The sequence below is a fragment of the Dama dama genome, chromosome 17, assembly GCF_033118175.1.
Source record: "Dama dama isolate Ldn47 chromosome 17, ASM3311817v1, whole genome shotgun sequence".
NCBI lineage: Eukaryota > Metazoa > Chordata > Mammalia > Artiodactyla > Cervidae > Dama > Dama dama.
Genome location: NC_083697.1, coordinates 11,871,863 through 11,889,400, shown reverse-complemented (window position 1 = coordinate 11,889,400; position 17,538 = coordinate 11,871,863). Strand labels below are relative to the sequence as shown.

Sequence of the window (17,538 nt, the reverse complement as noted above, 5' to 3'; positions counted from 1 at the left end):
CCAGGTGGATCAAGTAGTATAGAATCTGCTTGCCAATTCAGGAGATGCAGGAGATATGGGTTTGATCCCTGGGTTGGGAAGATCCCCTGGAAGAGGAAATGGCAACCCACTCCAGTGTTCTTGCTGGGAAAATTACACGGACAGAGGAGGCTGGTGGCTACAGCCCATGGGGTTGCAAAGGGTCGGACATGACTGAGCGCAGACAAACAAAATATAAACTATAGACCTGAATTTCAAAATATAGGTCCAAGGCCAGAATATTTGTATTTACCCACTTAGAACAGAGTGGTCTCAGCTTTACCCGCCCAGGAGGCTGGTCTGTCTTCCTGCTCCTCTACCTCTCTCGCCAAGACATAGTGAATATAAAGCTTTTGTTCTATTATTCCATTACCACCTGAAAATAACAGGAACATTTTTTCTAACAACCAGCCAATAGGGAGCATTTTACAGGGCTGCCAGACCACTAAAAGTAGCCTAAAATTTCAATTCCTGACAAGACGCTAAGAAATACTGGATCTGGGGCAGACTGACTCCTCTTTACCCTCACTCAGACACCTAGGCTCTTGGCTCCTTTTGGTACATGAAAAAACTAAAAGAGGATATGAGATCATCTCTGTTTTTCATCTCCTCATTTATTTTTAGATGTCTCAAATAACACTGGATAAGTGACGTGAGCCTCAGTTTTATATTCTAGGACAGCTGCCAAAAGAAGGTGAATATATCATAATTTTACAAACACTACTGCATGGACTTTAATTCAGGCTTAGAAATAAGCATGAAACATGAAATATTCTTTTAAAATGAACTCTAGGAGTTTCTGTAATTTTTATCCTTATACTGACATTTTGTCTAACTGAATACTGCTTGAAAATGTAGCCATTACATGACTTGGAGTCTGGTTTCAAATACAGACCTTTATCTGGTGACAATTTTATGTGATCTGGACTGCCTTATTGCTTATAATTGATAGAAAAAAACTCAAGTTGGTGAATTTCTGCCTTCTTGAAGATTTGAAGTAAACAGTCATTTTTACTGCCAGTCAAATTTGAATAACTCATTGGTTTTCTACTTAACCTTCCACAAGAGCATTTCCCCCCAATTCCCTAACCTGTAGACAACTAAACTCCTTAGTAAATTTTTATCTCTTTATGTTTCCCAAAATATTAATTTCCTTCTATATTCTGAAAAAAAAATTTAGAATGATAGCTGTGTTTGGAGATTCCCAGAAGTATTTCTAATGAAAAGAAAAAAGTAAGTAAACAGGTAAAGAAAAAAAATGGAGGGGAGAGAGCAGACAGAAGCAGCAATCAACAGCAACACAAAAAGAACCAAATTCTCATCTGTGCACTGTGTCACACCAGGGTCAAATAAGATGCTCATTAAATTCTGACATCCTGCTGCCACCCAAAGAGTAATTATCTCCTCTCTTGGAAAAGGGCTTTTGAGTCACACTCAAATACAAAAGTGTGAGAAGTTTCAGGCAACTCTGCACTCCTTGACTGTTCTCCTAGGAAAATCCCAGTTAAAGTTTCAGATTCTTTGCATAATCAGAAATATGGTTAATAATAACTAAGAGAAAAGAGACTGTCTGAGCCAATCCAAAATGAAGAAAAATGCATAATTTATTTCCTGCATAATGATTCTATGTAGGTGAAATAGAGAATAGAGACAAATTTCCAGACCATGGGGGAGGGTGGGTGGAATACTGCCACTGAGAAGGAAAGGGAGGGTGTTTTGGGTCTGACTTATTCAGGTTGACTGTTCAAATCAATTCCACTCACAAATAATTGCCTCACTGTTCACTTCATTTTGCCTGGGTAGACACAGCCATAGAAAGCAACTTAAGTGGGTCACTTTTTCTTGAATCCTTTAAGAATACCCTTTCAATTGGAAAATGTCAAAGACTATTTTGCACAGATGTAACCATATTCACAGTAGTTGAATATAAGTTTACAACTGAAAAAGGCATCTCCCAGACTGTTTTGTTATATTCATTTTGCTTTTCTTTATACACAGAAATGTCTTCTTTGGTAGAGTCAGGTGTGTCATTAAAAATGACCCATATCAAATGGTATGCTTGTTCATGGAATTTTAGCTCAATTTGATACCTTCAGTGAATGTATTCATATCTATATGTCCTGTAGATGCAGGGTTCCAAAGATACTTAGAGTGTACATTGACCACTGTAACTGTGCAAATCAAAGGCTAAGATAAATAAGGCTCTTTATGTAGAAAATAATATGTGCCAGTATTCCAGAGACAGACATCATTTCTCCCAAAAGAGAATATTAGCTCTTATTAGAGACATAAGCACTTAATTGTTGGAATGAAAGTTCCTACTTACTGGGTGCTTCTGTGGGTCCTGCACAGTCCCAGGGCCCATCAGTAGGTATGGATTCCCCAGGTGGAAATTCCAGCCGCAGTTACAGGTTGGGAAATACATCTGAGGAGAAGAGTGCTGTTAGTTCACCGAAAGCAGATGCCCCCTGCGGAGACACACTGACCCTTGCTTTATACAACCCCGAGGTTTGGTTGAAATCTTAAGGTTTAGCCTAAATCTGGCATAATCCAAATTCAAGATAGGAGGTCTGTCAATGCAGATACAGAGATAGATGAAGCCACAGGCCAATTATTCAAAGTGAAACTATAGTTATTTTTCCATGTTGAAGATACTAAAAATACTTGAAAATGTATATAGAATTAACTTTATGTTTCTGAGTTAACTTCACAGAGTCCTCACTTAAGAAGAACCAATATTTAAGTCACAAAACAAATTTTCTTAAACTTCAGCCAGAGACTCCAATGACGTAACTAATGTCCAGAGAGGAAATTAGGAATTAAGAGAAATAATATTCATTCCTAAGTCTACTAGAGAATCAATGGAATGGAATGCTCTAATGCCCAAGAAGATATTCTTTCTCAAAAGAAGGCAGAAGAAGTCTTTCATGTAGTTTTCCACTGTTGGTGTAAGCAACTGTATGAACTATCAAGGAAATATATTTCTCAGGTGTTTGTAGTCTATGAAGAAACTTCTATCTGCATGAACACACACTAAGGTGTGTGATCCTGTTGAAACATATTCTGTAAAGCATGTGCTTTTCTTGAGTGTTAGGGTCAAGAGGCCTTGGTGCCTAAGTACTATCTCTCCACTGACATTTTAGTTGACAATGAAAAGCTTGAGTTGTCCTAGGCCCTCTGTAGCAGAACAAGAATTTGCCTTTAATTGGGACCCAATTAATTGGGACCCCTTTAATTGGGGAATAAATGTGAGTAAAACTCAGACTCGGCATTTCTAACATGACAAGAAAGTTGTGAGTAAGGATCAACATACCTGTTTTACTTGCCTCTCTAGTTTTTCTTTCTCCATCTGACAAGCTTTTATCTGTGGACAAGATGAAAGCATTTGTGTATCAGAAAGAGCAGATGTCTTAAAGCAACTCCTGGCCCAGTTGGCAGGGATCTGCTCAGAAATCCAGAGGGTGAAGCCCTGATAACAATAATGCCAATAAAAATAGTTGAGTTTTGGATTTTCCAGGAATAAATTGGTTCTATCGTGAAATTTCCAAATGAAGTTTGCAAGGTTGGATATTTTAAAATTGTTATTCCCAATTATTGGGACCACTGCAATTCTGTTTTAGGTTGATGTATTTAGCTCTAGGTGTGAATGCAGATATAGACATAGATGTGGGTATAGAAATAGCTTCTACTGCTTATTAAATGTAATTGTACAGTCAACTGTATAGTCAAAAGCTTCCACAATAAATTTTAGAAGTTGCATATGCACTTAATACATGCCAGACACTGATCTAAGTGCTTTACACTTAAAAACTCACATTCAAGCCTCCAATACCCCTAAATGACACTTAAAATTTTTATTCCTATTTGACAGAAGAGGTCACTGAGGTATGAGATGCTGAGTAACTTGTTCAAAGTCACACTGTTATACTTCATCTGGCAGAGTCACCTCCCCTGAGTTCCCCCAACATCTGACACATCTAAGGAAAGCTGGTTTTTCTTGCACTCCTTAGTCATGCTGTTGTCATCCCTGAAGTGAAAGTGTTAGCCACTCAGTTATGTCCGATTCTTTGCGAGTTCATTGACTAAAACCCACCAGGCTCCTCTATCCCTGGAAATTTCCAGGCAAGAATATTGGAACGGATAGCCATTCTCCTCTTGAGAGGATCTTCCCAACCCAGGGACTGAGCCCAGGTCTCCTGCACTGAAGGTGGATACTTTACCATCTGAGCCCTATGATACCTTTCCAAGTCCCACCTATGGAATTCTCTCCTTTCAGTTCAGTTCAGTTCAGTCTCTCAGTCATGTCCATCCAACTCTTTGTGACCCCATGGACTGCAGCATGCCAGCCCTCCCTGTCCATCACCAACACCTGGAGTCTACTCAAACTCATATCCATTGAGTCAGTGATGCCATCCAACCATCTCATCCTCTGTCATCCCCTTCTCCTCCTGCCCTCAATCTTTCCCAGCATCAGGGTCTTTTCAAATGAGTCAGTTCTTCATATCAGGTGGCCAAAGTATTGGAGTTTCAGCTTTAGCATCAGTCCTTCCAATGAATACCCAGGACTGATTTCCTTTAGGATGGACTGGTTGGATCTCCTTGCAGTCCAAGGGACTCTCAAGCATCTTCTCCAACACCACAGTTCAAAAGCATCAATTCTGTGCTCAGCTTTCTTTATAGTCCAACTCTACATCCATACATGACTACTGGAAAAACCATAGCTTTGACTAGATGGACTTTGTCGGCAAAGTAATGTCGCTGCTTTTTAATATTCTATCTAGGTTGGTCATAGCTTTTCCTCTGAGGAACAAGCATCTTTTAATTTCATGGCTGCAGTCACCATCTGCAGTGATTTTGGAGCCCCCCAAAATAAACTCTGTCACTGTTTCCATTGTTTCCCCATCTATTTGCCATGAAGTGATGAGACCTGGTGCCATGATCTTAGTTTTCTGAATGTTGAGTTTAAATCCAAAGTTTTCACTCTCCTCTTTCACTTTTATCAAGAGACTCTTTAGTTCTTCTTTGCTTTATGCCATAAGGCTGGTGTCATCTGCATATCTGAGGATATTGATATTTCTCCCGGCAATCTTGATTTCAGCTTGTGCTTCTTCCAGGCCAGCGTTTCTCATGATGTACTCTGCATGGAAGTTAAATAAGCAGGGTGACAATATACAGCCTTGACGTACTCCTTTCCAAATTTGGAACCAGTCTGTTCTTTCATGTCCTGTTCTAACTGTTGCTTCTTGACCTGCATACAGATTTCTCAGGAGGCAGGTAAGGTGGCCTGGTATTCCCATGTTTTTAATAATTTTCCACAGTTTGTTGTGATCCACACAGTCAGAGGCTTTGGCATAGTCAATAAAGCAGGAATAGATGTTTTTCTGGAACTCTCTTGCTTTGTCTGTGACCCAATGGATGTTGGCAATTTGATCTCTGGTTCCTCTGCCTTTTCTAAATCCAGCTTCAACATCTGGAAGTTCTTGGTTCATGTACTGTTGAAGCCTGGCTTGGAGAATTTTGAGTATTACTTTGCTAGCATGTGAGATCAGTGCTTTTGTGTGGTAGTTTGAATGTTCTTTGGCACTGTCTTTCTTTGGGATTGGAATGAAAACTGACCTTTTTGAGTCCTGTGGCCATTGTTGAGTTTTCCAAATTTTCTGGCATATTGAGTGCAGCACTTTCACAGCATCATCTTTTAGGATTTGAAATAGCTCAACTGGAATTCCATCACCTCCGCTAGCTTTGTTCATAGTGATGGTTCCTAAGGCCCACTTGACTTTGCATTCCAGGATGTCTGGCTCTAGGTGAGTGATCATACCATTGTGATTATCTGGGTTGTGAAGATCTTTTTTGTGTAGTTCTTCTGTATATTCTTGCCGCTTCTTAATATCTTCTGCTTCTGTTAGGTCCATACCACTTCTGTCCTTTATTGAGCCCATCTTTGTATGAAATATTCCCTTGGCATCTCTAATTTTCTTGAAGAGATCTCTAGTCTTTCCCATTCTATTGTTTTCCTCTATTTCTTTGCATTGATCGCTGAGGAAGGCTTTCTTATCTCTCCTTGCTATTCTTTGGAACTCTGCATTCAAATGGGCATATCTTTCCTTTTCTCCTTTGCCTTTCACTTCTGTTTTCTCAGCTACTTGTAAGGCCTCCTCAGACAGCCATTTTGCCTTTTTGCATTTCTTTTTTTGGGGGACGGTCTTGATCCCTGCCTCCTGTACAATGTCACGAACCTCTGTCCATAGTTCATCAGGCACTCTGTCTGAACAGATGCGTCTCTGTTCAGCAGACCCATCAGATCTAGTCCCTTGATTCTATTTCTCACTTCCACTGTATAATTGTAAGGGATTTGATATAGGTCATACCTGAATGGTCTAGTGGTTTTCCCTACTTTCTTAAATTTAAGTCTGAATTTGGCAATAAGGAGTACATGATCTGAGCCACAGTCAGCTCCCAGTCTTGTTTTTGCTGACTTTATTGAGCCTCTCCATCTTTGGCTGCAAAGAATATAATCAATCTGATTTCAGTATTGACCATCTGGTGATGTCCATGTGTAGAGTTTTCTCTTGTGTTGTTGGAAGAGGAAGAGGGTGTTTGCTATGACCAGTGTGTTCTCTTGGCAAAACTCTTATTAGTCTTTGCCCTGCTTCATTCTGTACTCCAAGGCCAAACTTGCCTGTTACTTCAGGTACTTCTTGACTTCCTACTTTTGCATTCCAGTCCCCTATAATGAAAGGACATCTTTTTTGGGTGTTAGTTCTAGAAGGTCTTGTATGTCTTCATAGGACCACTCAACGTCAGCTTCTTCAGCATTGCTGGTCGGGGCATAGACTTGGATTACTGTGATATTGAATGGTTTGCCTTGGAAATGAATAGAGGTCATTTTCTCATTTTTGAGATTGCATCCAAGTACTGCATTTTGGACTCTTTGACCATGATGGCTACTCCATTTCTTCTAAGGTATTCTTGCCCACAGCAGTAGATATAATGGTCATCTGAGTTAAATTCACTCATTCCATTCCATTTTAGTTTGCTGATTTCTAAGATGTCGATGTTCACTCTTGTCATCTCCTGTTTGACCACTTCCAATTTGCCTTAATTCGTGGACCTATTCCAGGTTCCTATGCAATATTGCTCTTTACAGCATCAGACTTTACTTCCATCACTTCACTTCCATCCACAACTGGGTGGTGTTGTTGCTTTGGCTGCATGTCTTCATTCTTCATGGATTTATTTCTCTACTGATCTCCAGGAGCATACTGGGCACCTACCAACGTGGGGAGTTCATCTTTCAGTGTCCTATCTTTTTCCCTTTTCATACTGTTCATGGGGTTCTCAAGGCAAGAATACTGAAGTGGCTTGCTATTCCCTTCTCCAGTGGACCACGTTTTGTCAGAACTCTCCACCATGACGCATCCGTCTTGGGTGGCTCTACAGGGCATGACTCCTAGTTTCACAGAATTAGACATGGCTGTGGTCCATGTGATCAGATTGGTTAGTTGTCTGTGACTGTGGTTTTCATTCTGTCTGCCCTCTGATGGAGAAGGATAAGAGGCTTATGGAAGCTTTCTGATGGGAGAGACTGACTGAGTGGGAAACTGGGTCTTGTGCTGATGGGTGGGGCCAGGCTCAGTAAATGTTTAATCCACAGCCCTGCCCATCAACAGAAAATTGAATTAAAGATTCTCTCCTTTGGTCCTCCCATATAGGGTCTTACATTTATTACATGGCTTTTTGTACTCCAGTGTGTACTATGTTCAGTCTTCTCATGATTCAAAGCAGTTATATTCTTCTCATTTATTTATTTATTTTTTAGTTATATTCTATAAAGTAACCATGAACACTGAAGTAGTAAACACTGAATCATGGCTCCCAGGGAAATGCAGGCTTAGGTTCCTACTAGCCTCTGGTCATGCCATTTTTGTTAATCAATCAATACATAATCTTGTTTTATGTGTGTTTCTGTTAAAGATACCTTATTTGGTGTTCAGTCACTCAGTCGTGGCTGACTCTTTGTGACCCCATGGACTGCAGCATGCCAGGCTTCCCTGTCCTTCACTATCTCCTGGAGCTTGCTCAAACTCATATCCACTGAGTCAGTGATGCCATCCAACATCTCATCCTCTGTCATCCCCTTCTCCTCCCCCCTTCAATCTTTCCCAGCATCAGGGTCTTTTCCAATGAGTCAACTCTTCACATCAGGTGGCCAAAGTATTGGAGCTTCAGCTTCAGCATCAGTCCTTCTGAAGAATATTCAGGGTTGATTTCCTTCGGTATTGACTACTGTCAATACTTGCAGTCCAAGGGATTCTCAAGAGTCTTCCCAGCACCACAGTTCAAAGGCATCAATTCTTCAGCACTCAGACTTTTTTATTGTCCAGCTCTCACATCTGTACATGACTACTGGAAAAACCATAGCTTTGACTATATGGACCTTTGTAGGCAAATTAATGTCTCTGCTTTTTCATATGCTGCCTGGGTTTGTCATTGCTTTTCTTCCAAGGAGCAAGGGTCTTTTAATTTCATGGTTGCATGAAATTTGCAGTGAGTTTGGAGGTGAAGAAAATAAAGTCTGTCACTGTTCCAATTGTTTCCCCATCTACTTGCCATGAAATTTAGTAAGTATTATAGATCCGTAAACAGTAGCACTATATTCATCCCTGAATGAAGCTTATCTGACACATATCTTCTCCATTAGGCAGTTTGCAGCCTTTCTGCACTTAGGAACACTGGATAGCACTTCAGCACTAGCTTGAGGGCCATTAAAAAATGGAATTGCCAACAAAAAGCTCAGAAATGTGAAAAATGTGGCACTAAATAGACCATGAAAAGAACACTTTTTACAGTATGAGAGCTGAAAGAAGCAGGCAGCATCACCTTTTGGACTTCCACAAGGAATAAGTGTGTTAGGAGGCTCAAGTATTTTGCTGCTCTGTGCAAGTTCACAAATGAACTTAAACGTGGTCCAAGAATTGATTTTGGGGTGACAAATATATTTTAGTGAGTAGGTGAATTCACAAAATTGGAAGCTGCAAATGATGAGGATGGACTGTATGAGTTCCCCTCACTATACTGTAGGCCTTTTCATAGCATGGATTATTTTTTAGTTCCTTCACAGCATATAGCAGAATGCCTTGCCGAAAGAAAGCATCAAAATTAGATATCATGAGGCACTGAATGTGGCAGGCTAATTATAAAACTAAACGAAACTATCATAAATTCTGCCTTCCAATAAACTATTTATGAAATACCTGTGAGCCATGACTTGGGCTGGATGTTTTTGAATAGATTTTGTTTTTCTTTTCACTTAATGCTGAGAATAACCTTGTGAAGTCATGAGGCAAGTATCATATTTTACAGGTGAGTATGGTGGTGGTAAAGAACCTGCCTGCTAATGCAGGAGACTGAAGGGACTCGGATTTGATCCTTGGGTAGGGAAGATTCCTTGGAGGAAAGCATGGCAACCCACTCTAGTATTCTTGCCTCGAGAATTCATGGACAGAGAAGCCTGGTGGGCTACAGTCCACAGGGTCACAAAGAATCGGACACAACTGAAGCGACTTAGCACACATATGGTGAGAGAAGTTAAGCAACTTATTTTAGAGACAGAAGTTTTGGAGTTATATGAAACATTTTAGAGATCATCTAATTCAATTTTATCATTTTACAGATGGAGAAAAGGAAGTACAGAAAAAAGTTCAATATTTACTCAAGGTCCTCACCAAATGTTAAAGCAGGCATCAACATCAGACTTTTTTATCCTCAGATTTCTCCTAAGTATCTTTCACTTTGCCACACTGACTATTTTTTACCAGTCATTGCCTTAAATGATAGGAGGCAGCAATAGGAAGTGATAGGAGGAATCACCGTCCTCAGTGATAGGAGAAAATACACTCTGGTATGTAAGCAACTAGTACCAGATTGATTTGACCTAAAAATTCCTTTGGTCAAGTGGTCCATTTGGACCACAGGTGATATACTACTCAAAAAAGTACTCTATTATATTATGGCATTTAATCTGCTGTTAATACATTTAACACAGATTGTTACACCATCTATTACATGTTGTGAACTCTATCATACTTTTACCTGAATAAACGAGAAGAATAAAGGCTTGCAGTATCATTATAAAGAAAATTTTGGTAATTTAACATATTACTAAGATCCTCCTTTAGTTCATAAGCACAGTTATACAGCACTGTGATTAGACAACACATTCATTTTGTTGATATCAAACAAAAATTACAGATGATACAGAAAATTACTGTGGATTATAGTCTATAACATAAATAGATGATTGTGTGTTTCTAGCTGTACTAGAGTTTCTATAATGGGAAGAACATTGCCAATTTAGGTAAATACTTATCATCAATCTTATTTAATGTAGTAGAATGAATAAAATTAAAATATGGCAGGAAGTAAAATGATCTGTGCAGTGACAAGTTCAAAGAAATTAAGACAGTTCTGCATGTAAGACATAAAAATTGAGAGCAATTTTCTAAGAACAATCAGAACATTTTTCACCCATTGTTGTAAAAGTAGATTGCATGAATTACTTTTGGAAAAAAGCATTTTATTATGTTTTTACCATTATTTCATTCCTTCCAATTTCTTAGAAAGGAAACAGTTGTTCCAAATAATTTTCCATGTGAAATTAGGAATTTAAAGTTAATCCTTAAAAAAGATGTCAAAGAAGAAACTGAATTTAATTCACAATCTACTTTGTATTAGGAAGAAGAGTATGACAAAAAGTTTAAAACCTCCTCTGAGACTAAGAATCTTGAGCTTATGGAGCTGTCAGGCATGTCTCACGATTTCCTATTTATTGAAACACATTGCATAATTTTGCAAATTAAAAATTTGGTGGTTCCTTTTCTTTTCTTAAGCCTAAATTGTGTTAGCTATATTTCCCTCATTAACATCAATATTTACCCATTATGGCAACTTCTTGAGTCTATGTTTAATAAATTTATTGCACTTAATTTTAGCATGCTTACAGTCAATATTCTGTTCTAATAAAGTGGCTTACATTATCTGGCTTCCTTGAGAGCGCTCCAGTTACATTAAATCTGGGAACCCACTGAACAAAATTCTTAGTCTCACTAGATATATATAAATGACATTCATTATGCATGTTTTTGGAAGATAGGAACATTCCAATGTAGTCCTTCAAAGAAAAATGGTAAGAATTTAGAAACAACTTCAATGTATTGGAGTGTTTCGGCTTTGAATTTCAGTGCTATTTAGTTCCAACTCTCATTCTACCAAGGTAAATATTATGAGAAAAAAGATCAAAAGCATTGGATTTTGTAAAAGACTTTGGAATCCAATTTCTTGGATAACTCCTTAATATACTTAAGTTAAAAGGAATCTCCAGTCATTTTCATCTCTTTACAAAATTGTTTACAAATGGTTTCATCCCAGATGCTAATCTCTCTCAAAAAAAAAAAAAATGGCCATTAACAGAAACCAAAATGTCTTGATTTTTTAATGAGAAAATAAATATAAAATACATATGCACTGGCAAAGCTTATTTGAACTTATACCTGAGAATTCAGCCTGTTCAACTGGGATTGAGAAGTCTGAATAATTTGCTGTAGCTCCTCTTTTTCTTGATTAAGTCTTTCTCGGTCTGATCGCTCCTTTTTGAAGTCTTCTTCATATATTTGCACCTAGGAAATATTAACATGCTGTTACTGCTAGCTTCCTTTTCTCTTAAGCTATTTAAATGAGTTCAGAAGAGATGCTGTCTGGGTTTGTCCAATCTGAGACATGGATGTCCTCTTTTCATGAATATTTCTTTATGGTGGGACTCCATCTTGATACCTGTGACTATAATTTTGTCTTTTAGTTTGTTTAGAATGGCACTTGCTCACCTTTTTTCTCACTGAGCACATATCAGTAATTCATAAGTAAATTCATGGATATTTTGAAAAAACTTCCCCTCACCAACATTTCTATTGCATATTACATGACCGTGAGGAAACCTTGACCTCCCAACTCCATCAACGTGAAGTGTCATTGTTTTGGAGCAAATCATTCATCTCTAAAACAAGGCTTTGACATATAAATATTGCTTGAAATTCTTAAGTCAGTTTACTGACAGTAGCTAAGCGAAGCCACTGAATACTGACATGTCAAAGTTTCTAAACAGAAATTATAAGTTGAGCACAAGTTAAAAACGAAAGGCTCATGTATGTGGGAAAGCAAGGGATTTTGTTAAAGGATATTCACCAGAGTTGCCCTTTACAAGTAACTCTGGGCGTTTATCATAAAAAGAGGAACATTTTAGTGGGATGCCTCTTGAGAGGTACTCCAAATATTGTCGAAAAGTAATCAAAACAACCCTGCCCCAGAACAGATTTAATTATTGTTTGTTTTAATTGGCATAGTGTTGATTGGTGGCTTGGAGACTAGAATGTGGAGTTATGAAAACAAATGAAGCTTAAGGAATGAAGCAAAGGAATTTCTCTAAAACTAGATTTAAATTATAACTTACCTGAGAACCTACTAGTTAGATGTTTGTCTATTAATGCTAAATCACATTGCACCATCATTACCAACAGTGCAACAAATTTTAACTAAAGGATTATCAAGTTTAAGTTAATAATAATAGAACAAAGTGTAATAGGCAAGAAAGGAAAAAAAGAAACATTTTATATAGCTCTATATGCAGATATACATATTTAATTTCAAGCCTTTCTTCATCGAAAGCATTGCAAAGGAACTATACGCAGCCAAGCTGACATTTTGTTTTCTGGTGTTTTTTTTTTATTTTTTGGTTGAGAGTGGCGATCCAAAGGCACAGATACAGTTTAATCCATGTAGAATTAATAAACAATTACCAGAGGCAACTGAAGTGTGAGAAGCCCATTGATTAGAACAGAACACACTTATAGCAATGTCATCACTTAGGTGGCCAATTCAAGCTCAGTTTCTTTGTGAACTTAAATCCTCTAGAGTTTCATGCAGCACTTGGTGGTGTAATGATTGTAGGTACCCAGTTAGAAATGTGCACAGTTAAAATGTGAATGCAGAAAGCTAGCAAAAGGGCCACACAAAAACGAAGGAGATGACTTCTGGTCTACTCTTGGGGGTTATGAAAAAAAGAACACTTGCCACTGTCTCTATCAAATACAAACTAAACCATTACTGTAAACACTGCATGTAAGAGCAACTCTCCTGCATGGAATTTACATTATGTGAGAGCAATGAAGATGACTCAAGTGTCTGAACATAAGCAGCCCTTTTTTTCAGAGGAATCCTGGCTTGCGCCAATGATACTTCAGGGCTTGAGAATCCGGCAGAGTTTTAACACTCTGACTATACCCTTCTTCTCTCCATGGGCTTATTTTTGAGTTGTATTTTTGATCCTGGATGTAATGAAGCACATTATTCAAATGGAGTTGATAGAAGAAAAAAATCCAACTTTATGTCAAATGCTCTGGCTATTTTAGATTTATAAATAGGTTACATCCCATGAATAAGAGTAACGTAAATAACAATATCACAGTTGCTCAATTCTTTGATGTATTGCATCAAGATTCCTTGTAATTGGCACTTGCTCAGAGCCAAACAGCCAACAAGTTACTCCCAGGGACATCAGAAAATAATACATTTCCACTCTTTGTTCTATGACATCCTGCCCCGCAACCTGCCATTGTTCATATATATCACCAACAATGTGTGCTTCGAGGATTGGAATTCCTGTATTTCCTGTATTTACCAATATCACCTTGAACTGTTCCAGCCCTTTACCTATACTAGTTTTTTACTAATATTTTTACCTATATTTTTTACTAATATTTTTACCTGTATTCATTTTACCTCTCATAGGAAAAGAGACGTGATATGCTCGAGTGGCCCCTTGGCTAAGCCAGTTCCAGCTGGATGAACTAAGTTTAGGCTCCAGTAGCTAGGCAGTGCTACGTCCCGTAGCCCTGTGCCGCTGATGCATGCATGAGCTTATTAGAGCATCCTTGACTCCTGTTGTGTACTTGGCAACCGTGAGTGAAGCAGGGTGGGTGGGAAGGAGGAACCCGGAACTCATCAGTAAATTCCTAGGCAGTGCCATCCATATGTGGGAGTAGATAAACAGACTTGCCTCTTGTGTGATCAGTGCAGACTATTCCCTTTAAAACTGCCCTCATTGTTTCAAAGCCTGGAAGGTCTGCAGCTACAGAGGAGCAGCCCAGCTGCTACCATTTTCTGAAAAGGTCCAGAGTTTGGGTTAATAGCATCTTCGAAATAAATTGTGTCTGCATGAACATCTCTGGAACCAGTGCTAATAGAATTTCACTAAAAGGTTAATTAGCATGCCCTTCTTTTAAGTTGTGTGCTCTTGGGCAAGCCATTCAACCCATCTGAAATTCAATTTTCTCTTTTATAAAGTGTGAGAGTTGGACTAGCTGATCTAAATTTTCCCATAAAGCTTTAAAATTAGGTAATTATAATTAAATACATGCAAAACCCTTTGACGCCGTGTGAAAAGCAGGACCTCTAGAAATGTCCAAAGCAGCACAGGAGCAAGAGGCCCAAAGTTCTCCGCAAGACTGCTCCCCGTTCAGCTTCTCACCTGCTGTTTGAGAACTTCCATTTCTGTTTGCATCTCCTCGCGGCTGCACTCCACTTCAGACTTCCCCGAACAGTCCTCAAGAGACGGAGAGCACTCCATTCTCAGGGCATCCTGCAGAGCCTGTATTAAAGATAAGCACACTGCTGACCTCAGAGTTGCCACATACGTATTTCTCTGCAATTATCACAATCATTTCAAATGCACTCACAATGTAGAATTTCATTTTTAAGGCCTCATTAAATAACATTATTCTGATTTTCTAGCATATATGCATTTTTTCCAGAATCTCTTTTCTCCATGATGGTGTTAATGTTATTCAACTCTCATTGTTATTTAAGAAGGTTTTTGATATTACAGACCCTCCCTCCCACCTGGCTAATCATGATTGGAAAGCAGATGTATATAGTCTTTCTCTAGAGTCTCTGCTTCAGTCAAATACATGCTCTGTCAATAAAGCTCAAATTTTAGGAAGCATCAAAATCACCCGGAGAGGCAGCAAATATGCCCATTCCTGGGCATTGTCCCCAAGGATCCTGAATCAGTATATCTGGGGATAGGAACTGAAAATCTGCATTCTGCTAAAGCTGCAGCAGATGATCTTGGATGACATTCTGAGTAATATATTTCTGCTATATAACCATGTCCCCTACAGGAGAGGTGGGAATCCATGCAGATTTGTTACCATTAGATCTGTGGCACTGCTCTGCTCTGCATTCCTTCAGCATACCATGCCCTGCCCTAGCTACAGTTATATTTATTCTCCAATAAAACATCCATTAACCCAACACAGGGTAGAGAGTTGTTGTTTAGTTGCTAAGACGTGTCTGACTCTGTGTGACTCCATGCACTGTAGCCTGCCAAGTTTCTCACCCATGGGATTTCCTGGGCAAGAATCCTGGAGTTGGTTGCCACTGGCTTCTCCAGAGGATCTTCCTGACCCAGGAATCAAACCCATATCTCCTTCACTGGCCAGGTGGATTCTTCACCACCAAGCCACAGGGGGAGCCCACAGGGGGAGAGTGCTCTGCTTTCCTGACATTCAGTACAATTTGGTGTTTTCACCATGGGGTGAGGAAGAGGAAGAAATAAGAGATTCTTAGATTTGCCAACCAGATCATCATCCTTCCTCATAAATCCATGGTACTTTTACATATGCTACACTTTGTCAGATTATATAAAAGATACTGTCTCTATGCTGAAGACCTTTGCCTTGCGATGAGTTAAATAAAACGACTGCCAAAAATGGTGACAGAACATACCTCATCTTGCTGTGGTATCAAAGCCCACACACAATACGACTACTTGCTTCTTATCGAATGAGTCCTCTATACAAACAAAAAAAATTCACTTCCAAAGCTACAAGACTTTACTTCCTCTGTATCTCTTTAGTTGCTTCAGTGATGTTCATTTGATGAACATTCTACCAGTAACTCACTTCCCTGCATTAGTATGTAATATGGTTGTAAGGTTAGAAAAGCAAAGTAAATTTATGGTGTTAAATGTATATATAGTTAAGACTAGAAACTTCCTAATAGGATGTCATCTAGTCTATGGATACTGTCTAGCCTGATGTAAACATCATTTTTCAGGAGGTTGTAAGAAAAACAAGAACTTTTTTCTTCCTCCAGGAATACTTAAAACACCAGAAGTTGTTTAATAATTTATGCTTTGTTAGAATTTATTGCTAATCTATATAGTTCTAGGAATTATCATAATAGCTATATTTTAAAAAGAAAAGTGTTAGTAGTATCAGAATCTAGGTGGGGTGAGTGAAGTGAGTCAAGGCAATCAAATATGCTGGCTCCACATCCTACAGCTATAAATAGACTTTTTGTGGGTCTTGTAATATTTGAATTTCCTGATCTGCCTTTCATGCTATTCAGACTTCTAGAAATTTTGCAAATGAATCATAAATGAAAGGTGAGTTTAGTAGATATTTATTTCATCTTGGGGTTTTCCAACTTCCTTGAACGAACACCTGTAACCTATTCTAGAACAGCAGTTTACCATCAGCACAGATAAGAAATACTAAGCACATTGATGGTGAGATGGCAGAACATCACTTCTGTCCATGGGTCGCACTGGTTGACTAGCCCCAGGTAATTTTTCTCACTTAGATTAAACATCTGGATTCTCTTGTCCAGAACTTTATGAAAACAATACCTTTAGGTATCTCCTTCAAAGCAAAAAAGTAGAACTGAGAACAAGTAGTTGTGTGAACTTGTGAAAACCATCTCCTAATTGCTAAGCTGACATGCTATGAATTTCTGCTGGGAGACTGGGTCAGCAGGCAATAAGTGTGAGCAAGCAGAGTGGGCCCCAAATCCATCCTGTGATGAATGGTATGCACAATTAGATACCCAAATCATCATTTTTAAAGTAACTTCTATTTATTACAGTGGTAAAGAGAAAAGAAAAATCTACAGTATAAAACAGAATAATTTCTTACATTTCATTAGACACCAAATGAGAAAAAAATCTGTTTGTACTAAATGAAAAAAAAAGAGAAAAAAATCTTTTTATAGCTCATCACTTTTTACCTGTGTTTTACAAGTGACAGTTGAAGGTACAGAAGTGGGGGATGAAGTCTCTTCTCGTGTGAAGTGAACTTTTACTTTTTCTTACTACTCATAGGTAAGAGTAAAGTGCTGGGCCTATTAAAGCATAGACGCCAGGATCACAATTGGCTATTGAACATATTACGTTATCAGCAAATTACATTAGTTAGTTAATTCATCCCTCAACAAATATTTAACAACATGTTATGTATGGTATTGTTTCCTTAATTTCTCATTCTGTTTTCTCATTGTTAGTGTATAGGAATGCAAGGGATTTCTGTGTGTTAATTTTATATCCTGCAACTTTACTATACTCATTGATTAACTCTAGTAATTTTCTGGTAGAGTCTTTAGGGTTTTCTATGTAGAGGATCATGTCATCTG

At 38.5% G+C, this 17,538-nt stretch overlaps 1 protein-coding gene across 1 annotated transcript in view; it reads right to left on the bottom strand.

Moving 5' to 3' along the window:
* Positions 1-17,538, bottom strand: part of TNIP3 (TNFAIP3 interacting protein 3) — a 113,567-nt gene that overhangs the window by 9,886 nt on the left and 86,143 nt on the right. Inside the window, exons 9-12 of the mRNA XM_061164719.1 lie at positions 14,597-14,716; positions 11,568-11,693; positions 3,332-3,382; positions 2,345-2,443 (exon numbers count right to left, since the gene is read on the bottom strand). Coding sequence (XP_061020702.1) covers positions 2,345-2,443; positions 3,332-3,382; positions 11,568-11,693; positions 14,597-14,716 — 396 coding nt within the window. The remainder of the gene's footprint in view (positions 1-2,344; positions 2,444-3,331; positions 3,383-11,567; positions 11,694-14,596; positions 14,717-17,538) is intronic.